At 39.5% G+C, this 21,972-nt stretch overlaps 1 protein-coding gene across 4 annotated transcripts in view; it reads right to left on the reverse strand.

Moving 5' to 3' along the window:
* The window catches only part of LOC147243782 (uncharacterized), a 96,707-nt gene that overhangs the window by 4,462 nt on the left and 70,273 nt on the right, over positions 1-21,972 (reverse strand). For all 4 annotated transcript variants that reach the window (XM_086186844.1, XM_086186841.1, XM_086186842.1 and 1 more), the window contains 36 exons: positions 21,622-21,675; positions 21,343-21,387; positions 19,464-19,517; positions 19,040-19,093; positions 18,305-18,358; positions 18,158-18,211; positions 17,962-18,015; positions 17,780-17,824; positions 15,406-15,459; positions 15,259-15,303; positions 15,105-15,158; positions 14,970-15,023; positions 13,298-13,351; positions 12,061-12,114; positions 8,391-8,444; positions 8,086-8,130; positions 7,399-7,443; positions 7,259-7,312; positions 5,750-5,803; positions 5,300-5,353; positions 5,131-5,184; positions 4,920-4,973; positions 4,688-4,795; positions 4,530-4,583; positions 4,316-4,423; positions 4,173-4,226; positions 4,034-4,087; positions 3,211-3,267; positions 3,054-3,107; positions 2,921-2,974; positions 2,771-2,824; positions 2,579-2,632; positions 2,383-2,490; positions 1,812-1,919; positions 1,544-1,651; positions 1,362-1,415 (listed from right to left, as the gene is read on the reverse strand). In XM_086186844.1, the coding sequence (XP_086042970.1) occupies positions 1,362-1,415; positions 1,544-1,651; positions 1,812-1,919; positions 2,383-2,490; positions 2,579-2,632; positions 2,771-2,824; positions 2,921-2,974; positions 3,054-3,107; positions 3,211-3,267; positions 4,034-4,087; positions 4,173-4,226; positions 4,316-4,423; positions 4,530-4,583; positions 4,688-4,795; positions 4,920-4,973; positions 5,131-5,184; positions 5,300-5,353; positions 5,750-5,803; positions 7,259-7,312; positions 7,399-7,443; positions 8,086-8,130; positions 8,391-8,444; positions 12,061-12,114; positions 13,298-13,351; positions 14,970-15,023; positions 15,105-15,158; positions 15,259-15,303; positions 15,406-15,459; positions 17,780-17,824; positions 17,962-18,015; positions 18,158-18,211; positions 18,305-18,358; positions 19,040-19,093; positions 19,464-19,517; positions 21,343-21,387; positions 21,622-21,675 (2,172 nt within the window). The remainder of the gene's footprint in view (positions 1-1,361; positions 1,416-1,543; positions 1,652-1,811; positions 1,920-2,382; positions 2,491-2,578; positions 2,633-2,770; positions 2,825-2,920; positions 2,975-3,053; positions 3,108-3,210; positions 3,268-4,033; positions 4,088-4,172; positions 4,227-4,315; positions 4,424-4,529; positions 4,584-4,687; positions 4,796-4,919; positions 4,974-5,130; positions 5,185-5,299; positions 5,354-5,749; positions 5,804-7,258; positions 7,313-7,398; positions 7,444-8,085; positions 8,131-8,390; positions 8,445-12,060; positions 12,115-13,297; positions 13,352-14,969; positions 15,024-15,104; positions 15,159-15,258; positions 15,304-15,405; positions 15,460-17,779; positions 17,825-17,961; positions 18,016-18,157; positions 18,212-18,304; positions 18,359-19,039; positions 19,094-19,463; positions 19,518-21,342; positions 21,388-21,621; positions 21,676-21,972) is intronic.

The following is a 21,972-nucleotide window of genomic DNA, read 5'->3' on the forward strand; positions in this document are numbered from 1 at the left end:
GACTGTTGGGTTGGAGTAAAAAAAAATCCTAAAAAGGTTTTTAAAAGCGGTGATTGTGGGATTGTCCCAGATGGGAGCAACCCAAATAAGTCTTGGGGAGGAAGCAAGGAGGAATTTTGTTGGCCTCCTTTAAAGTGTCTGAAAATGGGATCTGGTGACGGGAGACAGCAGTCTATAATTTTGGAGGACTTGAGTGCAATATGCTAAAATGAATGATGATGTTTCCTCCCAAATTAAATTATTGATTATCTAGTGTTAGTTTATTTGAGATACAGTGTGTGGAAAATGTAAGCTATTTAGTAGTAAAACAGACTTCACTTGTATGAATGTAATATGCATAAGAGTGACAAGATAACTTGGTGCTGCAATGTCATGACAACACCTGAATCCTAACACCAGCTGTATAGCCTGTTTGTGGTAAACAATTTGGAGATAAAACCACCTCCTGGACAAACAACTTTGGGTGGAGAGGTAGAACAAAGACATCAAACAACTTTTCCTCAAAAAAAGATTTAATTCAGGACATGTGTTTTAAAAGTTACACGACCCATATATTGTTTTTTTTTAGTTTTACCCCAAGGTGATTTGTTTTTTGTATGTGTTTCTGCCTGCATACAGGGTTTGTGTGCTTTATTACCTCTGCAAAGGAGCTAATATCTTAAGTGCTGTTTGTCTGTCTCTCTGCCCATCTGTTTGTTTGTTTCTCTGTCAACAAGTGTACTCAATATCTATGAGGCTTATTTTGACCAAAACATGGTGAAGGGGTGTAATATGGCCCAAGAAAGAAGCCCCTTATTTCTGGGTCTTTTTTGGGCATGTTTGTTGATAGAAAACCCCTGAAATTTGGTCAGAAATGCTTCAAGGCCTTAGGTTACAGTGAAAACTATTGGTTAAAGTATGTTACCAAGGTAAGGCAGCCAATTTTGATATTATGCTATAAAAGAGGAAAGTGTTGAAACTGGACTCCACATGGTCAGATCTTTTCCAAACCTCACATCTGATGAGAGTCCTGCTCTGATGACATCTACAAGCTGAGTTTATTTGATCATCATGGCACCGAGTGGTTTCAGGAAGTAAACCTGATGTTACACGTTTTTTAACTGACATCAGAATTACACAGCGCTGACTTCACATGAAGTCACACAGCAGCATAATGTATAAATTTGTGTTTTCTAGTGCCACCTAGTGGAAGCAGGAAGTGATATTTGCACCACAGTGTACGCATTAGTCTGCTCCTTCATACCATGTACAAATATTATCAGGTTTCATGGTGAACACAGGCTGGTGTGTATCGACTACATTACTTTGTATGCTCTGTTATGTGCACACTAATCATGGAGAATGTTTGAAGCAGAACATACCTTTGGACCAAAAACTCCAAGAATTCCTGGAAAACCTGGTTCCCCTGTATCACCCTGAACAAGCATTGGGTTAAGAATTAACAAACAAGGCTCACAAATTCACAATCTTGTGTTTTTCAAGGTGTTATCAGTGTGTTCTTAAGTGTATAATGTGTTTGAGTATATGCATGGATGGTACTCACTGGTTGTCCTTTAGGGCCAGGATCTCCCTGGGTTCCCGGCAATCCCATACCACCTTTAAAGCCTCTTTTCCCTGGTGGTCCGCTCTGGCCTCGAAGACCTTGGTCACCCTGGAAGAATGAATGAAGGATCAAATGTGAAGATCACTTTTTTTATGTGCAGTAAATTATACCTTGACAATATGGCAGCACATTATCTCTTGCTCACTTTCTAGCATGCCATTAGAGTTATGCTTCGTTACAACATAGTATACCACTTGTCCCCAGCTACCTTTGGTCCGATTGCCCCTTGGTCTCCTGGGAGCCCTGGAACACCTGTTTTACCACGTGAGCCAGCTTTGCCAGGAAGACCTTCCTCTCCATCATCACCGTGCTCTCCCTGGACACGTTAAAAAAGTTAGATAAAGAAGAATCATAAACCTAAAACTAACTTCAGTGAAATGGAGATATTTCATCAAAATTTGCTTGTCATATTGGCAAAGAATTCATTTCATTTAGTCAAGCTCCCTCCAAGAGATTCATTTTGGATAATTTAACTTTCAGCAACAATCTCAGTTAAGACATTTCATTATAAGCCATAAATGTTGCTGATCATGTTGGTGGTTCCATGAGGATAAACCACAGTTGAATGAACCTAACAGACTTTCTTCAAATGCTATTTTCAGGACAAATTTGATTTCTTTTTCACATTTATATATAATCTGTTGTTTCTCCTGCACAACCCATATGCACTGTGTGGTATTATAAATATCTCACCCCTAGTGTCTGTTAGCTGTAGTTGCTGCTTAAAATATTAAAAATATTATTTTTTTTTTTTTTTAACATTTCTGAGTTTGTCTCACCGGCATGCCTTTACTACCATCCTTTCCTGAGACTCCATCAGCCCCGGGCACTCCTTCCTGTCCCTCTCGACCCACCACACCTCTGGGACCAGAAGGACCTCCTACTCCCTGAGAAGAAGAGAGTTTAATCTGAATCAGACTTAGTGTTATAAACTTTTAATTGCAAAATTGAGTTTGCAAAACATCACTGACTTACCTCAGTTCCTCTGGTTCCTTTTTGTCCTGTCTGACCTTTTTTGCCTTTGGGACCCTAACAGATAGACGAATACTTTTAGCACGCGTAGCTGCAGGCTTTCACTTGCATGCTACAAAACCAGCATGGTACCCCATTTTCTCACAAAATGATAGCAAAGCAGTACACAGAATTGTTTTCATTTGTTGTCCTTACTTGATCTCCTTTGGCCCCTTTGGGTCCTTGATGGCCTCGAGGTCCAGGGTGTCCCTGAAAATGCCAGTTATGTCAATGAAAATATAAAAGAAAATACCAGCTGGTTGTCTATATACAGAGACACTGGTGATTTTGTGAAAGAAAACTCACCGGCTGCCCCAGAGCACCAGATCTGCCTCTTTCACCATCCAAACCAACTTGACCCTAAGACAGAGTTACATCCCATTAAACTTTGAAATACTCAAGCTGTAAATCATAGCTCACTTGGAGTGATGGTACTCACTTTGTATCCTGGGTCCCCTGGTTCCCCTCTCTCTCCTCTGTTGCCTGGAGGACCCTGATAAATCAAGAAATATTTGAGTGAAATGGAGGTGATTTCTACAGCCTTGTAGCAAACATACCGTTAAAGGAGGCAGGAAAGTAAGTCAGGTGTGACTTACTATGTCACCTGGAGGACCTGGAGGACCCTCTATTTTCCCATCATCCCCTTGCTCGCCCTATGCAGAAAGAAAAGGGGCATCACAAGAGGGTGAGTTTAGATGTTTAACTTGAGCAACACCTTCCTGATGTTTCAGTAGGGCTGGAAATCTCAGAGTAAGACACAATATTATCACAATACAAAGCCCAAGACAACAAAAGTATCACAGTAAAATGATTCGGTAATGATCAATATCTTGCATGCAAATCGCATTTATTCACGTTATTATCGCACATTAGTGCTTCTTTAACACACACAAACACAAACACACACAGACCTACTTATCTTTAAGTCAAAATGGGTGTGGGAGACTTTTTATAAAAGAAACATTTTTGATAAAAAATGTCAATATTTGGTGCTATTGTATTAATATTGTATAGCAAGAGAGAGTATCACAATAATGTCAATATTTTGCCCCACTCATATTGAGTAAAATATCTAGATCACCTTAAATGTGAAAATTTCAACCATGTTATGCTCTGCAGTTGGTTAATGATATATTTGATTAAAAATCTAAGAGTGGTCCTGAGTTCCTCCTGCTGTGAAATACATTCCTTTAATTTTGGTGTAGAATCAAAGTCCTGGTGTATGTAGAGCACACTGTAGGCTGTCAGCGTGAGGCGCTGTCTGGAATGATTGTATTAAAGCTCATTTGATAGACATCAGGGTGACAGAATGAGTCTCCAGTGTTTGCTTGTTTTTTTTTGTTACACTGGGAACTAACAGGACGTCAATGAATGATGGAGAAAGACACCAGTCTTCCATTTAAAATGAACGAAGTGTACCTTTTCACCTTTTGGTCCTGGACGCCCCATGGACCCCTGTGGTCCCTGATGGCCCTGCAAAGTTAGAAACAAGTTATTTGTTACGTGAAATAAGTACAGCAAATGTAAATAACAACTTCATTACATAAAACAACTATACCTCATAACCTGCAAGGCCAGGTTCCCCTTGTTGACCCATTCTACCAGGAGCTCCCTAAAGACACAAACAATGCCAGTCAAACTCATGTGAATTAGATGGCGATCAAACTCTTCATCTGAATGACAAATAGTGATCTACTTTACCACATGGCCGATTGTTCCTCTGGAACCTTTTGGTCCAACAAAACCAGGTGGTCCTATCTTCCCCATTAGTCCAGTCTCTCCGAGGTGACCTTGGTGACCTTTGGCACCCTAAACATGCACAAAGGATAGGTTAAACAACAGCGCCATATCATTTTCACGTCACTGAATGTTAATTCTTTTGTTTTGAGGATTAAATGGGTGTTGCAGGCAATACCTTTGGCCCTTGTTTGCCTCTTTCTCCAATTTTTCCAGGTTTTCCTTCTGCACCCTAAAGAAACAAAACAAAATGAAGAAACATCATCAGTGGGGGTTTGAAATTCAGGGAAAGTAAGTCTTCCAAAAATGTGTTCCAAGAATCAGAAAGTCTCTTACTCTGACGCCATTGAGTCCAGGACTTCCAGGTGGGCCTTCCTTTCCCTTTAACCCGATTTCACCTTTTTCACCTTTGTCCCCCTCCTGACCCATGTCGCCTTTTTCACCCTGAGATTAGACACATCATATATGATTATTTAATAGTCACCACGATAAAATTACAAGTCTCATCTAAGTCTCTCTTTTGTGTTTGATATCTATGTTGGCGAGTAACACAATGTCAGTTCTTCACCTTGGCTCCATCAGGACCAGCTGGACCAGCCTCTCCCTCTAGGCCTGGCTCACCCTGTACACATGCACATGCACAAGCACGCATACACATACACATGCACACACACGTAAATTAATTGAACAAAATGAATGAAGGTATAAATGAATGAAAGTCTACCTATTGGGAATTTATGAATGCAAAGTATGTTGTCGTCTAATGGTCATGAACCTACCCGCTGCCCAATAAGTCCTTGCTCTCCGATGTTCCCAGCAGGTCCAATGGATCCCTGTCAAACACAGACACACAAGTGTATCAGTGCACAGACAACACACACTGTCCTTTTTATATATATATAATTTCTGATGTAAATACTGAAAACAAAAGCAAAAATAATGTCTGACCTTCTCTCCTGGCTCGCCAGGTGGTCCTGGTTCACCCATCTTACCTGGCGGACCCTTATGAATAATGATAGGAGGCAAATGCTGAGAGATGTTGGACAACAAACACTGCCAGCAGATATAAACAACATGTTGGGGTGAGTTCTATTGTGTATTGTCATGACAGAGAGAACACCTTTGTGTTGTGGGATAATTGATTTAATTGGGCAGATTATTTTAATCAGGGAACATTATTGAATCATTGGGGTGGAGTGAAGAACAGATGTTACATATTTACTCATTTGGTCTTCACATACTGTGTGTGTGTGTGTGTGTGTGTGTGTGTGTGTGTGTGTGTGTGTGTGTGTGTGTGTGTGTGTGTGTGTGTGCGTGTGTGTGTGTGCATTTGTGCGTGTGTGCATGGAGAGATGTCCAAATGGAATATGTGTGCAGGCACATTCATATGCTCTTTACCTTTTGACCAATTTCTCCCAACAGTCCCACAGTCCCTGGCGCCCCTGGTGGCCCCTGTATAAGACAGCACAAATACTCGGTTAATATCTAACTAAATATCTGACCATAGATGTTTCATGTTAATTAAGCACATAAACATTTAGATTCTCTAAATTCTAGGAATTGATTGTGGCCAAAGCAAAGGTAGATAAATCAGTAACCCATCTGTGAGCAGTTTGAATCTTAACATAACGAGGAACACTGTCCCTAATTGTGCTTCTAAAAAACAGATTTGCTGCCATGAATACTTCTTCATCTCAGTACAAGTGGTTAATACTTGACCTTCAAGCAGTCCAAACAATAATAACTGCAAAAATTAGGTCACATGTGTGGTCTTTCATTCATATTGCCTGTCATGATCACAGAGAAAGACACAAGTGTGAAATAGACTGTGTATTTAAAAAAAGATAACGGTGATTTTGAACAATATGATTGAATTCATATTTGTAGATAGTTGCTGGGAATCTAGACTTTCTCATCTGTTAATCATACACTTAAATTGATCTGGATCCATCACCTATATTTTATCAACTCCATGTAATCAGACATTTTTTCCATTGAATATTGCTTATAATGGGATTCTGGCTCTCCCTGAGGTTTCTCAAAGTTTTCACTGTTAAAATGTTTTCGTTTGGGTAGTTATTTTCCCAATCAAATCGAAGGTCTGGGACAAGAGGGTGTTTGTGATCTTTGGGCTGTACAAAGCTTGACTTGACATCTTGCAGTGAAGGAAAATCAATCTTTATTTGTACATGACTACTTTATTGTTCTGATGAAAATGCAAATGACGCCACCACAAAACCAAAAAAATGTCTGCAAATGTCAATGTTGACACTTGTTTACTCTCTCAAATTTATGCTCACATATTAAGCATATTATAATTTACTTGTCTGGGTTCCTCCTGGTTCCTATTAAACATGGATCTATATCCATGTTTAATAGGAACCAGGAGAACATCGGCCTCTTGTTCATTCATACAAATGAAAACAAAGGGCAGAGGGTGCCTATCGTCAATAATGGTGAGCTAAATTCAGACTGCATGCAAGCTGACATGTTTATGCCCATTTTCTTTCTCATTGCTCATAAAATAAAACCACAGTGACAGTCTTTTGAAAGTGAAATCCGTCTTTTCTGTTATGGCAATAACTACATTAGTTGAGTAAGTTTAGAAATGTAGCTCCTTTATAAATAAGCTGATTCTCATTAACATCAAATTATTTTGTCAGTCAGCAACCTGCAGCCCTCTGTTCGCTCTCCTGCCACTACAGCACACGTGTGAGTGGTTACTCTGCTGAAACACTTAATATAGCTGAATATTGCCTGTAAAGGGAATCTAATAAGTCCAACATGAGTAATAAGAGTCACAGAAGTGTGAAAGTAGAGAGAAAGAGGTGCAGAGACTGTGAGATCAGGGGTAATCAAGGTGTGAAGATGAAGAGAAAAGATGGAGAAATAGGTGGAGGGTCATACCTGCTCGCCTGCAATTCCCTTATCCCCTGGAGGCCCTGAGGGCCCTTGGATACCCTGGGAACAGAAAGGGTCAATGAGTTAAAAAGAAATATACATGTGCAAATACAGGCTCAAGTCCATCTACACTTCTAAGAACTCACAGGAAAACCCTTAGGCCCAGTATCCCCTGGCTCTCCCATCTTCCCCTAGAGGGACACAAGAAAAAAAATCAATTAAATATGTGATGCTGTGCAAACAAGGAGCGAACACTATGACCTGGCCACATTTCTGGAGGTTTTTCTGAACTATTTCAACAATTTCTAAATAAAAATGATTAGATTTACTGCCAAGGAGGTCATGTTTTCACCTGCAGTTGTGTGTCTGTCTGTCAGTTAAAACGATTATGCAAACTTAACTCATGATTATGCAAACTTAACTTAAAATTAAGCAAGGCTACTATTCACCAAATTTAGTGGAGGGATGTAACATGGGGAAAGGAAGAACCCATGAAATTTTGGGTCTGATTCAATTAACATGGTGGAAATTATCTTTTTTGTCCTTTTTGGTGCATTTTTTACTTTATTAGTGATTAGACACCATCAGAAGCTCAATCAAAGGTTGAGACAAAATTCCCAACAATAAGCCGTGCAAAAATATTCACATTAAATTTTCCTGCAAGAAATAGAAAGGATAAAGCAATATGCTGTTTCTGACTGTGGGCCTCCTCCCTGCTGGTATCATTCAGGTCTTCTAAATCATGCTCATGCCTGGCCTCTCCAGAGGAACATAAGCACCAAAATATCTGAGAGGGGGGAATGGAAAAGTGGAACTGTAGCCCAGTGCCTTACCTGTGGTCCGGGAAAACCTATTTTTCCTGGAGGACCATCAAGACCCTGTTGAGAGAGAGAATATGAGGAAACTGAAGGTTTCCTGCCTTGAGTGGGTGGAAATGGATACAGAAGATGTGCAATTTTGATGCAAAAGATCCATTTCACCTCTTCAGAGCCTGTTCTTTATGCTGGCGGGTATGTTTCTTTGCTATTTTATGGCCATTTTTCTTATTTATGCACATTTGGAAATGTTTCTCTTTCTGCACATCAGCATGGAAAATACAGTATATACATGCAATCATAGACCCTGTCAGCATTCTTACCTTCTTGCCCTCTAACCCCATCTCTCCTGTTGGACCATCAGGCCCTATCGCACCCTGAAACACAAGACAACTGTCACTTCACCAACAGAGGTCACTGTAACACAGCCAGACAGCCACCATATACTGGAAATAAACAACCTTTGTATAGTGTGACACATGTAGTACCCCCATGTGAGAGGCAATGTGTGAGTCCCTGTGACTGTGGGTTATAATTTAAGGGTAAACAAGGAAGTACGTTATGTATGACTGTGTGTAAAATGTGAGAATGTGTGCATAAGGTGGGGCGTAGAAACAAGTACTGGCTTCACCATAGGGTGTCACACATACATAGCAAGTTATTAGCTTTGCATTATAGTAGCACACAAAGTCTAGGCGCTCATGCGCACGCACGCACACACGCACGCACGCACACACACACACACAAATACATACTGTTCGCACTGTCAGAGAGGTCAAACTGTTTGGATTACATAGGTTTAACTGTCAAACATAATCCATCTAAAATGCTTAAACTCCTGCTAGTCCAGTGGACAGTGATGATAAATGGGAGCTAGGCAGCAGACCAATTGAGTCCATCTGCTCTGCACCTGCACCCAGACCAAAGATGCTGGCTCCCGGATACTGTGAAGATCTTGATAATCACTGCATTAGCCGATCCTGCATTTCTCTGATTATGAGCTTATTCAGGAATATTTATAATAAGAAATCATAAGCTGACACAGCTACACAAACAGTCTAGTTGTATGAAGGGTTGATGACCAGGCACAGTGGGAGTTTGGCTCATGGAGAACATCACTAGCTGAAGTGCTAAAGCCTATTATATATGTAGAGCTGGATGAGCAGCACTCATTAACATTCCTGTCCGGGGTACCTGCTACCCACTGCTTGTGTTTACATAGCCTGATTAGCCTGTGTGTAGGGGAACTATTCCACTGAATCAACACATGACAAAACATCTTCACTTGAACATCACGCTTCAGTTACGCAGACATTTGCAATTGTTTGGCCCTTTTCAAATAAAAGAGCTGATATATTGATGATGTTTAAAGTAAACTAAATACGTGTCTCACAAAGATGTTTTTTTCCCCCTCCAGCGTCACTTCTTTGTGAATCTAGAATGCAGAAAAAGCCACATATATTTAGGTTGGAGCTAATGCCTACTGATGTTTAAAAACAGCTACAGCAACAAATCAACAGCAAAACTGTGCACTAAAGCCCATTTACAAACTCTCAAACATATCATCTGGTATAATTCACAACTTTTTTTATCCAGCTGTATGCTCAATAATAACTATAATTCTTCTGATCTGGCGCTGGTCACAGTAGCTTCAAGCTTAATATACAGTACATGGCTGGATCTTTCTGCATTTTGGGGTCACAAAGAACTGATGCAGGAGGGGAAAAATCTATTTATGAGTCCTTGAAGGGAAAAATACACTTGCATAGTGTTCTTCATTTTTTTTTATCCAGAAAGGATGTTAAACTGTCTGCCTTAACCTTGATTTTACAGTGTTTTGGTCATTGGATGATTTCTGACCTCTTTCTGTACTGCTACTGTTGAGACAGCTTGTGTTTGTGTGTGTGTGTGTGTGTGTGTGTGTGTGTGTGTGTGTGTGTGTGTGTGTGTGTGAGTGTGTGTGTGTGTGTGTGTGTGTGTGTGTGTGTGTGTGTGTGTGTTTTGGGGGGTTTAGCAGCATGTGTGCGTATTTCTAAACTCGGACAACCCAACATAAGTCATGAAACGGCAAACAGATTTACTGGCAGTGGAAGCTGTTGACATTAGTAATAATCGAAAACACAGCTCAAGACATGAAAGCGTATTCTGGCGAACCACCAACCCAACTCACATGGAGATGACAAAGAAGCTCAATACTATTTTATCCCACTTGGCATGGTGGAGAGTCCATGGACCGCAACAATAAAAGCCATCCATTAAAAACCTATGAAAAACGTCAGTAACCAGGTTTGTACTCCTCAAGAGAGACTCGTGTTCACTACCAACAGATGGGCAAAATGAAGAGTCAACTTACCCCTCGGGGATGAATAATACATCTAAAAAAACCTGACCACAACAGCATCAGTTTTATTGTGTCCTGCATCCTGCCATAAGGAAAGCCATCATTGTTGTCATCACCATCCTCTATAGATGTTACTATCATTCTTTTTTACCTCTAAAACTTTTTCAGACCCTCTGAAATCTCTGAACTCAAGCTTGTTTGTTATTCCAGAGACAAACATTTATGATCAACATTACCCTTTTTATCCGTCTAAAAGTTCTGGTAGTGGTAAGTAGCCAAGTGGAATTCCAGTCCAAATCCCTTGGTGATGAGTGTAACAACTTTAATACAAATCTCAAGTTTGACAAATTTAGAGTTTACACTGAAATTATGTGTATCCATATTATTTTGGTGTTGCTGGATGGTTTTGAGTATATTAACATTTAGTTTGGCAGGGTTTTTCTACACAAATGATTTTAACAATTTATTATCTGTATCTTGTCTATGTTATAAGATTACAGCTGAGCCACATAAATGGAATGTGGCAAAAATTAATATTATAAACATTTGTGCTTGACATACTAGTTTCTGAGAGATAAGAAGATGTAATTATCAGTCTTATCTCTGAATAAAGCATATGCGTCAAATTTCTAGTGAAAAACAAAACAAGTCTGATAAAAGACAGAATCTCTTGAAAAGTAGCATCTCAGTAAGATTTAGCTTAAAGTATGTGTGTAGTGTAATACTAAAAGAAAATAACTGCTCCTGGGGCTCCTACATATTAAATGTCTAGAGGTGTTTCCTTAACTGATAAATATAATGTGGAAAAACAACATGCGAACTCCAAATGTCATAATATTTTACCCTTTTCACAAGGCACATTTAGGAAAAATATAAACAATTTCCATTGGCTGATACTACAAAAGCTCTTAAATCTTACTGTATTTATTTATGGATGATTTTTCCTAGGTTTGTATCTCTCTGCTGAGCCAAAATTGTTGAAAACCTAAAAAAGTGGATGCAAGCTATTGTGTTACTATACATGCTGGGAATCTGATTATGGAACGTGGACACGCCATCTAAAATCACACACTGGCGTGGTATTATGCCATCTTGATTTGGTTCTGCGTGAACAAGCAAAGCAGCATCATGGTGGGGTCATTCTTATGGCAGCATTGTGGTATCTCTGAATATAAATGTCTTTTGTTAGTCCATCATAAATCCATTTTCCCCAGTTATATCTGCAGGCGGCCTCCAGTGAAACCACAAAGTCCAGGTCACATTTTCCATGACAAATGTCATGTAGCTGGATTGATGGTGGTTCTCTCCTATAATAAGTCTTTGTTCCATCCATTTATGACGATTTTTTTAAAGAACTGTTTGTTTTACATCACTGGAACTCTTCCAGCAGTTATAATGAGCACTGACTTTTGAAGAAGATGAAACAGACTCATTCTTTGACACTGAAGCCGAGACTGTGTTATGCAAGCACCCATGGCCATGAGACACGCACGACATTAGTTCAGAGGCGGTTCCATATAACTTCATTATGTTCACCCACAGTTTTTCCAATGTGATTTGTATCTACACTCTTCAGTAAAGTTAATGAGCTGCTCGTAAAACCAGTCAACTCCTGAGCTGCAAACACAGCAGGTAGGAAAGCTTAAACTTACCCGCAAGCCTTTGGGTCCTCTGGTACCTGCTGGCCCAGCTGCTCCAGGGGGGCCCTGGCAAACAAAAGACAGGGAAAAAAATGAAAAGAGAGATAAAACAAAGGTTTTCACTGACATAGCACAGAGCCCCCTGGATGCTGACCACAGGGGGCAGCCTGACCTCGGGAACACACTATGGGGTTTGTTGTTAGATGTGTCACTCACACCAATTAAAGGGCCTGTTTGGAATCCTGTTCTGCTGCACCCCAGAGGCCCATATTTATGTTTGTTTTGGTGGCTCAGTGGCCCCCACTTTTAACCGATGCTTGGCCCACACTCTGTCAAACCTGGCAGTGGCAAGGACACAGCGAGGGGAACAGGGGCCAGGGGCAGCTTCTAATTGGTTATAGGTGTTTGGCTTTTGACTGACAGAAGGGTAATGCAGGTTCAGCAGGAGCCTGCCAGCTCTCATCATGCTCACAGAAAGCTTAGCTGCAGACTGGGCATGCTACTGTCATGCGCTGCGAGCATGCTGGCTCCAGCTGCTGAAAGTTATTTATTATCAGCAATTACTCAAAAATGCCAGTGTTTTTGATCAGAGCTGGAAAAATTCAATCTTTGTAGCCTTTGAGCTATTTTTAGCAGCAACATTTCTCACCCTAATAGTAAGTTCATTAACAACTGGGAAGTGAGAAATTTCTGACCTCCAACATGGGAGAATGCACTGAACGCTTGTCCAGCTCATCACTTAACACAGCAGCGTTTATGATTAAATATAAGTTATGTAATTTCTGTATTTTTGAAATAGGCTATGTTATTGTTTATGCTATTACTCATCAGGGGGTGTCAAATACAGTTGATATACCACACAGTCACTTTCGTAATTTTGTCTTCAACATGTAGCTAGTTTTAATGTTGCCAATATAATGTTATATTTCTGGACAGCTATTAAATGTCCTAACTTTCAGTACTGTAACTGACAGAAATCAGTTGAAATATTGACTTCCTGAGCATCCTTTTGTACCGGTTTGGTTCACATAGGTGATACCAAGGCTGTCTGCCACTCTTCTGTGTTCTGGTTTTATGATAAACTGTTTGTCATTAACTGGAAAGTGGGGCCTTAATGGGAACTTGCCCATTTCCCAGTTGCCTGTTTGCACTGTAAGTCTGTGACTGAGTCTGGATGTTGGGCCAAACAGCTCATCTGTTTTATGTTATCTGGTGAAAGTGCATGGCAAGCAAAAGAGCGGTGACTTACTGGTCTTCCTGGTGGTCCTGAAGGTCCAGTTTCACCTGGTGTCCCTGGGTGACCCTATTAAATGTGCACAAACAAAGAACATTACAGATTAAAATTTTATATTTAAGACACCAATATACAATGTGAATAAACATTTGGAGTTTGTTTTGATGCAATGCAAGAAAAACTGGGAATCTGGATGTGCTATTTATACTTTTGAAACGGACAATGAAACATCATACACACCTTCTATATTTATAAATGTGATTACATAAGAGGGAATCTAATGTCATAAATTTGATCTAAATCATAAATGTATTCTACATGTTTAGTTTTATTTTGAAAAGTAGGGATATCATGAAAAACCAGCATGTACAAATGTGCAGCACACTGAGGTTACATCTGCTGTTACAATAATAGCCAAGGGGGAAAAGGAAAATCCCTACAGGCAGAAGTGAGGATTTTATATCTTTACACATACTTTTAGCCACTTTTCTTTCTCTTTTATTGGATTTTGGCAGGGTCATTTGTAAAGTATAATGGAAGTATTTCGGTCAGAAACTTGATCAGCTGAGTGCCATAAAATATATATAAAAAAACTGCAAAGCTATGACATAGTATGCAGCTCTGATCTCATTCATCCAGCGAGATGAATCATACATGTCTGCAGTGTGAGCTGCATGTGTTAGCAGCTATAGATGTCTGCTGGTCAGCGCCCTTCACTTAGTATGATGCAGTCTTTTCCAGAGGGTCTGTTTTTGCTTTACAGCTGAGAGAAAGAGAACTTCCTTGTGTGTGTGTGTGTGTGTGTGTGTGTGTGTGTGTGTGTGTGTGTGTGTGTGTGTGCCTGTGTGTGTGTTTTAGTCCTCAGAGTAATCCTAACTTGGCTACCATCCAGCAGGAAACTTCTCTCTTGTTTCAACAAGAATGATGACTAAATTCAGCCAATATAGTAGCAGAGGTAGGGAGTAACAAAGTACAAATATTTGTTACTGTACTTCAATAGAGTTTTCAAGAATATGTACTGTAATTTAGTTGAGTATTTATTTATGACCACTTTTTACTTCTAGTAGAATGCTTGTTCTTGACACTTCTAATTATCGGATGATCTGTTTTAGATATAGATATGAAATGATAAACTTGCTCTGTTTGAAAGAGCAGGATATGACAGGGTAAACAACTTTTGAGTACCTTCAGGGACAATCAGGTGCCCTGCAGACATTATTTTTGAGCAAATCCCTGAATCACTCGTGCTTCAGACTGAGAAAATAACACTCCGTGGTGCTATGTATTGTTTACATGAAAATTCAGGTTTTAGTTGATTTTGGTGCCAAAATAAATTCTGTCATTTGTCACAAACTCTGTTTCATATTTTCTTTCCATGTCAGTTTAAAAATCTAGATCCCTATGACACGTTCTTCTGCCAAATTGCAAAAATGCCACCTTTGTCTCAAGAAAACCCTACAAGTGCCAAACCACAGTAATTGCTTAAAAAATAGTCATCCCTGGGCTGATGTGGGTCTTTTCCACTTGTGTTATTGACTTAATCAAATACACCAATATATTCCCATGGGAATAACACACACAGTTTAATTTAGAATGGCAGTTCAACGACAAACTTTGCTCAAAAAAATCCTATTAAGTTGAAAATTTGACTCTTTATTAGACTGATGTCCCTCCTCCTTGTACTCACTGTTGACCCCTTCTCTCCAGGTGGTCCAGGAAGGCCCATTTCCCCTCGATCCCCCTAAAAATACATGTTCACAGTGTTCATTCTTCAAATTTATCTTGCGGGGACATCCTAAGGTGAGTCTACACAGAAATTTACCTTCTCTCCTGCCAGTCCTGCCTCTCCCACAGGTCCGATGAAACCCACCAGGCCCTGAAACACAGATAGTCAATGTTATATGGAAGAAAAATACATATGCTTTGAAAATTGAATTTATTCCATACTCCAAAGTAGAACTGTCAAGGGTTCTTACTCTTTCCCCCATGGCTCCAACTTTTCCTGTAACACCGAGCTCTCCCTACACAAATAAATAGGCCACTTGTCACATATTTACAATGATTAATTTGATCTTCTTCATATTTTGAGAAATCTAAGGATTTATTGTCTAGTTTTTATTCACCTTCACTCCCTCTGGCCCAACCTTTCCAGGAAATCCTTTTCTGCCAAGTCGACCCTGAAAAAGGACATACACTTGCCATTTAATGCATCATTAATATCCACCACAAATTCCAGATAAACACAAAAGTGCTTTATTCTTTGAGCAGACAGAAGAGAGCTGGGGAGTAGTCTGCAGCTGTTGCAGCTCACTGTACATTCTGGGGAAATATGCAATGCCGTGTATACTTAACATTGCATTCTGGCAGACTGACTGTAGTGTTCCTTTTGCACAGACTATAATTCCTGGGGTTAAGAGGGCGGCTAAGTGTTTTTATTTTATTTCAGCAGCAATAACTCCATTTCAGAAATGTCTATGCCAAACTGTTAAGGATGGAGTGAATTAAATGACTCAAGAATTCCAAAATTTTACCCCAGAATGGTTGCAGCTTTCACAAGGTGGTGCAGAGTCACAGTAACACATAATTTCAGAAGCACACGGTAAAAGCAGATTCTTGTAGTAACATGAGAGTTAATATAAGCTGTCAAGAGTTTGCGTTTTTATCACCTGATTTAGATTTATGCTTCTAACCACATTTACCAAAGCTTGAAATATGAGTAGAAACATTTTGCCAAGAGAGGCAGCAAGAAGGTGTGATTGACATGATTAAAGGCAAAGACTGGAGTTAAGAGATGGTGCCGTCTGGTGCAGAGAAGTGAGGTTTAAAGGCAGTTGGCTGTCAGTCAAATTCCCGGTAAAAGCATTTCGATCACTGCAGTGGTCCATTTTCTCTGCCACTCAATAATGCATTTGAGAAGTAAAGTCAACAAATCTTGTCACTCTGCAGAGGCCCATTAACATCTTCTGGCACTTTATGGTAGCTATAAATCTTAGAACTCGTAAACATGACGATGGCAGTTATCACCCTCTAGTGTCAAATACAGGGATTGCATACAGTCCTTCACTGAGAACCTATGGACTGTATAAAGTGGAGGTAGCCAGTGTGACGTCACTAATGCACATGGGAGAAATTTTCCTCGAAGTCTTTCTGCCAGGAAATCTTTCTTGCAGAAAGTCAGCCAAAAAAGCCTTTCTAATATGTGTTCAGTCCTGTCAGGTTCTATTTTAAACCAAAGCATGAGGTTTGGTGCAAGATGGCTTGAAATGTTTTGCTGAAAGAAGCTTTCCAGCCAAAACCTAACGAAGAAGTTTTCCTGCGGACATCTATCTGTGGAGCATTCCTGCCTAAACCCAAGGAGTTCTGCTGCCTAAACCTATTTACTTTATCAAGTGATGACTGAAATGTGTTGCTAATGTTACTAATCATAACTAGTCACCTATTTTCTAAAGGCATTCTTACATCTGACCGAGACACGGATGGGCCACTGTGGTAGCAGCAGCATTACGAAGTAGCTACGCTTTAACCATACTGTATTTTGTGCCATATATGTTACTATTTGTCATGCAAGTACATGCGTATAGATGACTCAGCAGAGATGTTCATGTCCAGATGAGGCCCTTTGGGTTGACCTTTGGTTTAAGGATTGAAACCATGGCTTAGATCCCTTGGAGAAAAGCCTTGTTCATGGCTCATTTGGGATGTTTTGACTAATACTGTAAGAAAAGGAGGGGCATACTGTCCTTACACGTCACAGTGAGTAGCGTGCAATCAAAAATCATACGCCGAGGTGGAATTATGGCGGCTTTGTCTGGTTCAGTGCAAAGGAACCAACCCGGTATAATCAGGGGCCTTTTTAATTGCAGTATAGTGGCTTAGGTTTAAAAATCATCCAAAGACCAGCTATAACAACAACCTTGACGAAAGACCAGCTTTAAATATCTTCAGTTTTGCTCTGATGTAAACCAAGAACAAAATCAGCAATAAAGATAGATTTTAACCTAAGATAAATGTAACTCACTGTGGTACAATAAATGCTGGGGTGCATAATTAAAGGTAGCCAATTAAATTATACTGCATTCACAGTTGACTGAAAACACCCTTGGAGTAATATTAGTGGGCCTTCACTGTAGATGATGACATGCAAGGATTTTATTGTTCTACCGGATAGTAAATGAGGTTATTTTACTCTCAGATTTGGCTGCAGTATAAGTCTACTTAGACTGAGCGATATTTCTATCCTTTCTCTGTCTGTCTTTGATTATGAGTTTACCACAGATAAAAAAGGGATGAACTAAACCTCAAAAATGCACATGATAGATGGTTTGATTGTCCTACACGGGAAACAGTTTAAAGAAAACACACAGAATCATAGAAGTGCAGACAAAGGTCACACATACTCAGTGTCTCTGAAAGGTGCTACCATACAGGAGCCGGGAGACACTAAGACCTGAACTGCTAATTTAAAATCCCTCCCTTCTTCATTGCCTTCTAACTCACCTCAAGTCCCGTTGGTCCTGGTGGTCCGAGTGGGCCCTCATCTCCCTGGGAACAGATGAAATCAATTGATATGTTAAGAGACAAAGCAGATTTTCAGCAAAGAGATGCATTATCTTAATAAATATTGAAAGCCTTTTCATGCTTGGTGTTTAGCTCTAATATACAGTAGATGACACTCTTACCTCCAAGCCAGGCACCCCTCTAGGCCCCGGTAAACCTCTGTTTCCTAGCTTTCCCTGAGAGAACATGAGCCACATGAATGTTAAATGTCAAAACAAAAGAGTTACACTGTAAGTGGTGGAAGTTTTTCTGTGTTAAAGTTTAAAGTAAATATATCAACTGGTGTGTCTACTCAGCCAAGATGATGTACTTTCACACCTTTGGTCCTTCAAGGCCATTCTCTCCTGGTGGTCCCATGTCACCGGGGAAACCCTGTTATGATAAAGGCAAAGTTTTCAAAATGTGTAATCTGAAATACAAACTTATATTAAAATGCAGCAATGTACTATAGGTGCAGATACTGACCTCGGGGCCTGGAGGACCGGGAGCACCATCGGGGCCTCTGTCTCCTATTTTCCCCTGCAAAAAGAAAAAGATAAAAAATGTTGAGGAAGAATAGTTGGATATTTGGGGAAATACACAATAACTTTGATGCAAAGAGTTAGATGAGAAGATCAATACCACTATCTGGCAGGTCGACCCAAGGTTAGAGTTAGCAGCAGGCAAGATTAGCTCAGGTAATGTTAGCATAGCATACACAATCAATAAGAAACAGCTTGGCTATTTCTTTCTGAATATAATTAATTCTCCTACCAGTACCCCTAAAGTCATTAACTGATACCGTATATATACATACAGTTTTTTTTAAACCAAAATAGTTAAAATGTAAAAATATCAAAATTTCCTGGACAGCTTGTTGGGTTTTGACATTATAATGCTCATGTAAAGAAGTTAGGAAGTCATTGCACCCCGCCAGAATGCAGTACTGCACATACACTTTGCTTTAAAACAGTCTGATATACAGAGAACTTGCTGTTTATCCATGTTTCAATCATTAGCTTATGCTAAGCCTAGTTAGGCAGCTGCTGGCTATGTAGCCTTAAAATGATATGGGAGTGGTATTAATATTCTGCCTCTTCTCTCTGCAAGAACATGAATACTTATAAGTCCCAAAATGTCAAATTTAACCTTTAAATGAAAAGCATTGAATCCACATTTAAAAATTTTAATAAATTCCAGGCAATCGCGGCCAAAGCTAACCTGTGGTCCTGGTTTCCCACGGATGCCAGGTAAACCCGGAGCCCCCTGAATGCCCTGTCCAATACAAACACAGCCATAAAAACTAAGAAAGACAAATGGACATAAGTCAGAAGCAAAACCCTTCTGTTTGAGCCCGGAGACATTCAGGACTCAGCGTTTCTCTTGTGACCTGAGGTTGCTTTGTTCTATGATGCTAGAAGGATTAAATTTTGCTTACACACCAAGAGAAATGAGGAAGGTTTACATAAGAATTTATATAAGCTTGACAGAACACATCTGGCAAAGTCATTCTGCAAAGACAGTTCTGCAAGAGTGTAACTCTGGGTGTAGGAGGAGGAATACAGGTCAGGGCTGATGAGGGAAGAAAGCAGTGTTTACAAGATGTTTATGAATGAATAGTAGGGATATTGCAGTAGTGAATTACCTTGTCTCCTTTGTACCCGATCTCCCCTTGTTCTCCAGGAATCCCAATTTCACCCTGATGGAGAGAAGAATGAACGGAGGCAGGATGATGGATGAGAAACAGACAGACAGAACATAACACATTAGAGGGAATGGAAACATTCCTATTTGTTGATTAGAATCAGGTTTGCAATAGAACAATAGGAACAATCACACAATAAATGTAGTGTCAGTCTAACTTACTCCATACTGAGCCCTCAGATTTATTAATTTGATAACAGGTTATTCATTATTAGCTCTGGTGTGAGTGACTTTTATTGTACTTAAATTACTTCTTCTGTAAAAGTGTGAAATGTCTTTGTAATCTTTTATTCACATCTTTAATATAAAGGGCAGTGTGGTCCAAGTCACATTTTATTAAACTTATCACTTAGATTTTTTTGGGCATTTCTGAAGAGGGAAATAATGTATTAATATCTTCCAAGATATATTTTTGTATTCCAAATTATTTTGGTCTGTCTTAACCAAATAAAGCATACTGAATGATCTCATAAAATGATTACTGTTGTCAAAAGAATTCACCTTAACAATGTGTATTAATGCTATCAGTCAAATTCATCTTTAAATCTACTTTATTTTGGGTTTTGTCTCTTTTGGCAAATAATTTACACTCAAAATGCAAGGGTAGTGAAGTCAAGTCTCTGTAAAATGTACAAGAACATACAAAATTGATTACAATCTAGTATTTACATGATATCAATTCTTCATTTTTTAAAATATCATGAATGCTGATCCCCTACTTAGATTTGAGGCACCTGCTTGAATCAGCTCTTGTATTTATGAATCAGAGCACCTGCTTTGAGGTTGACTGGGCTTTAGCTCTGCAGACCTGTGAGCTCCTCACCTAAAACACGCAATGTTTGTGTTCTTATCTTATATCCATGTTTGTTTTTCACTTCCCTAATTAGTTTTCATTTTTTGTCACATATTTTTTGTTTTTAGTTCTGTTTATTGAACAGTAGTTTACTTAAATGCTTGATTATTTAAAAGGACTTCAGAAAGTAAGCATACTCTCTGTTTTGCCAAGAGTTACTGTAGATGTGAAGACTAATAGGACTTTCATAAAGCTGCAGCCAGCAGGTAGTTAATGTCATTCAAAACAGCAGGAAACAGCAAGCCCGGCTCTCTCCAATGGTTGAATTATATGCTTACCATCACTAATTAACACATTATACCTTGTATATTTAGTCCATTTAGAAACGGAAGTGCGTGGGACTATTTTTGGCAGTGACTCTCCGGAGGGAGTACTGGCGTGAGTGCTCTGGAAAGCTGACAAGGCTTGTAGCAACAGCAAGACACAGAATCGTATGTTACTCTCAAGAAAATCTCAAATAGTAATTTTTTACACCTTGTTTTTGATGCATAACATAACAGACAGCATGTTAAATTGTGAGATTTAGCAGTGCAGGTAACTGAAGTCTTCCTTTGGGCAAAGTACGGTTGCATTTCCCTGCTTGCAGTTTTTATAAGAAGAGGAGCAAACCATACAGCCTTCAAATATACCCATATAACTCTCAGCAAGAAAGCAGTACACACTTTTCACCCAATTACAAACTATTACTTTGAATTGATCACTAATAAATTAAATCTGGGAGAATCCCTTTGAATACGTGATAGGCTTCAATCATCTGATTTCATTGAAATGACACAGGCAGGGCTTGATCATTGGAAATATAGGTTGTCAAATCTCGTGCTTGCAACAACAGTCTGAGGTTTGTATGGACATGGGTGAAGGCATGCTCTATATCTAAAGGTGGGACAGAGATGGCTAGGGTACAAAGGGGGACACATCCATTACATGCTGCTCAAACACAGGCCAATAACAGGAATATTCAGATCACCTTATCACCTTTCAGTCCTGGTTCTCCTGGATTTCCGGGCACCCCCTGGAATAAACACAAACTGACGGGTTAGATGGGGGCCCACAAGCATCATCACAACATCCTCCAGCATTCACCCCTATAGGAACAGCTTTTTTGGACACAACTGGCTCTTTCTAAATCCAGAAACTCCCAAACTCAGTTTAATGGTCATTCTATTGCTTATCATAACACATATAAGAAGAAAATGCAGGACAAGACAGGGGAATGAATACTTTTCATCAGTGTGTGTCAGATTACCTTCAGCCCATTAGGTCCTGGAAGGCCCATCTCTCCCACGGGTCCCATATCACCCTGAGACCAGAAGAGGGGACAGTAAGAAAATATATTCACCGTTACATATTCATAAATATTTAAGCAGGTGCTTTTAACTTTTAAGTTTTTATTGATGATTATGATATAACAGCTGAAATTATAGTAAAAATGCCAATAAAACAAATCACTAATGAATAATGCAAATAAAATATATTTTACAGGATCTATCTGGAGTCATTTGCCTAAAGTAATGCACTATAGTTTTATGTTGTATGATGTAATACCCCAGGGGGTGCAATTCCAGGCTAATACAGGAGGTTTTTTTTCATGTACATC

The sequence above is a fragment of the Aulostomus chinensis genome, chromosome 19 (genome assembly GCF_037954235.1).
Source record: "Aulostomus chinensis isolate RoL2024-O1b breed Wild chromosome 19, RoL_Achi_v1.0, whole genome shotgun sequence".
NCBI classification, from domain to species: domain Eukaryota; kingdom Metazoa; phylum Chordata; class Actinopteri; order Syngnathiformes; family Aulostomidae; genus Aulostomus; species Aulostomus chinensis.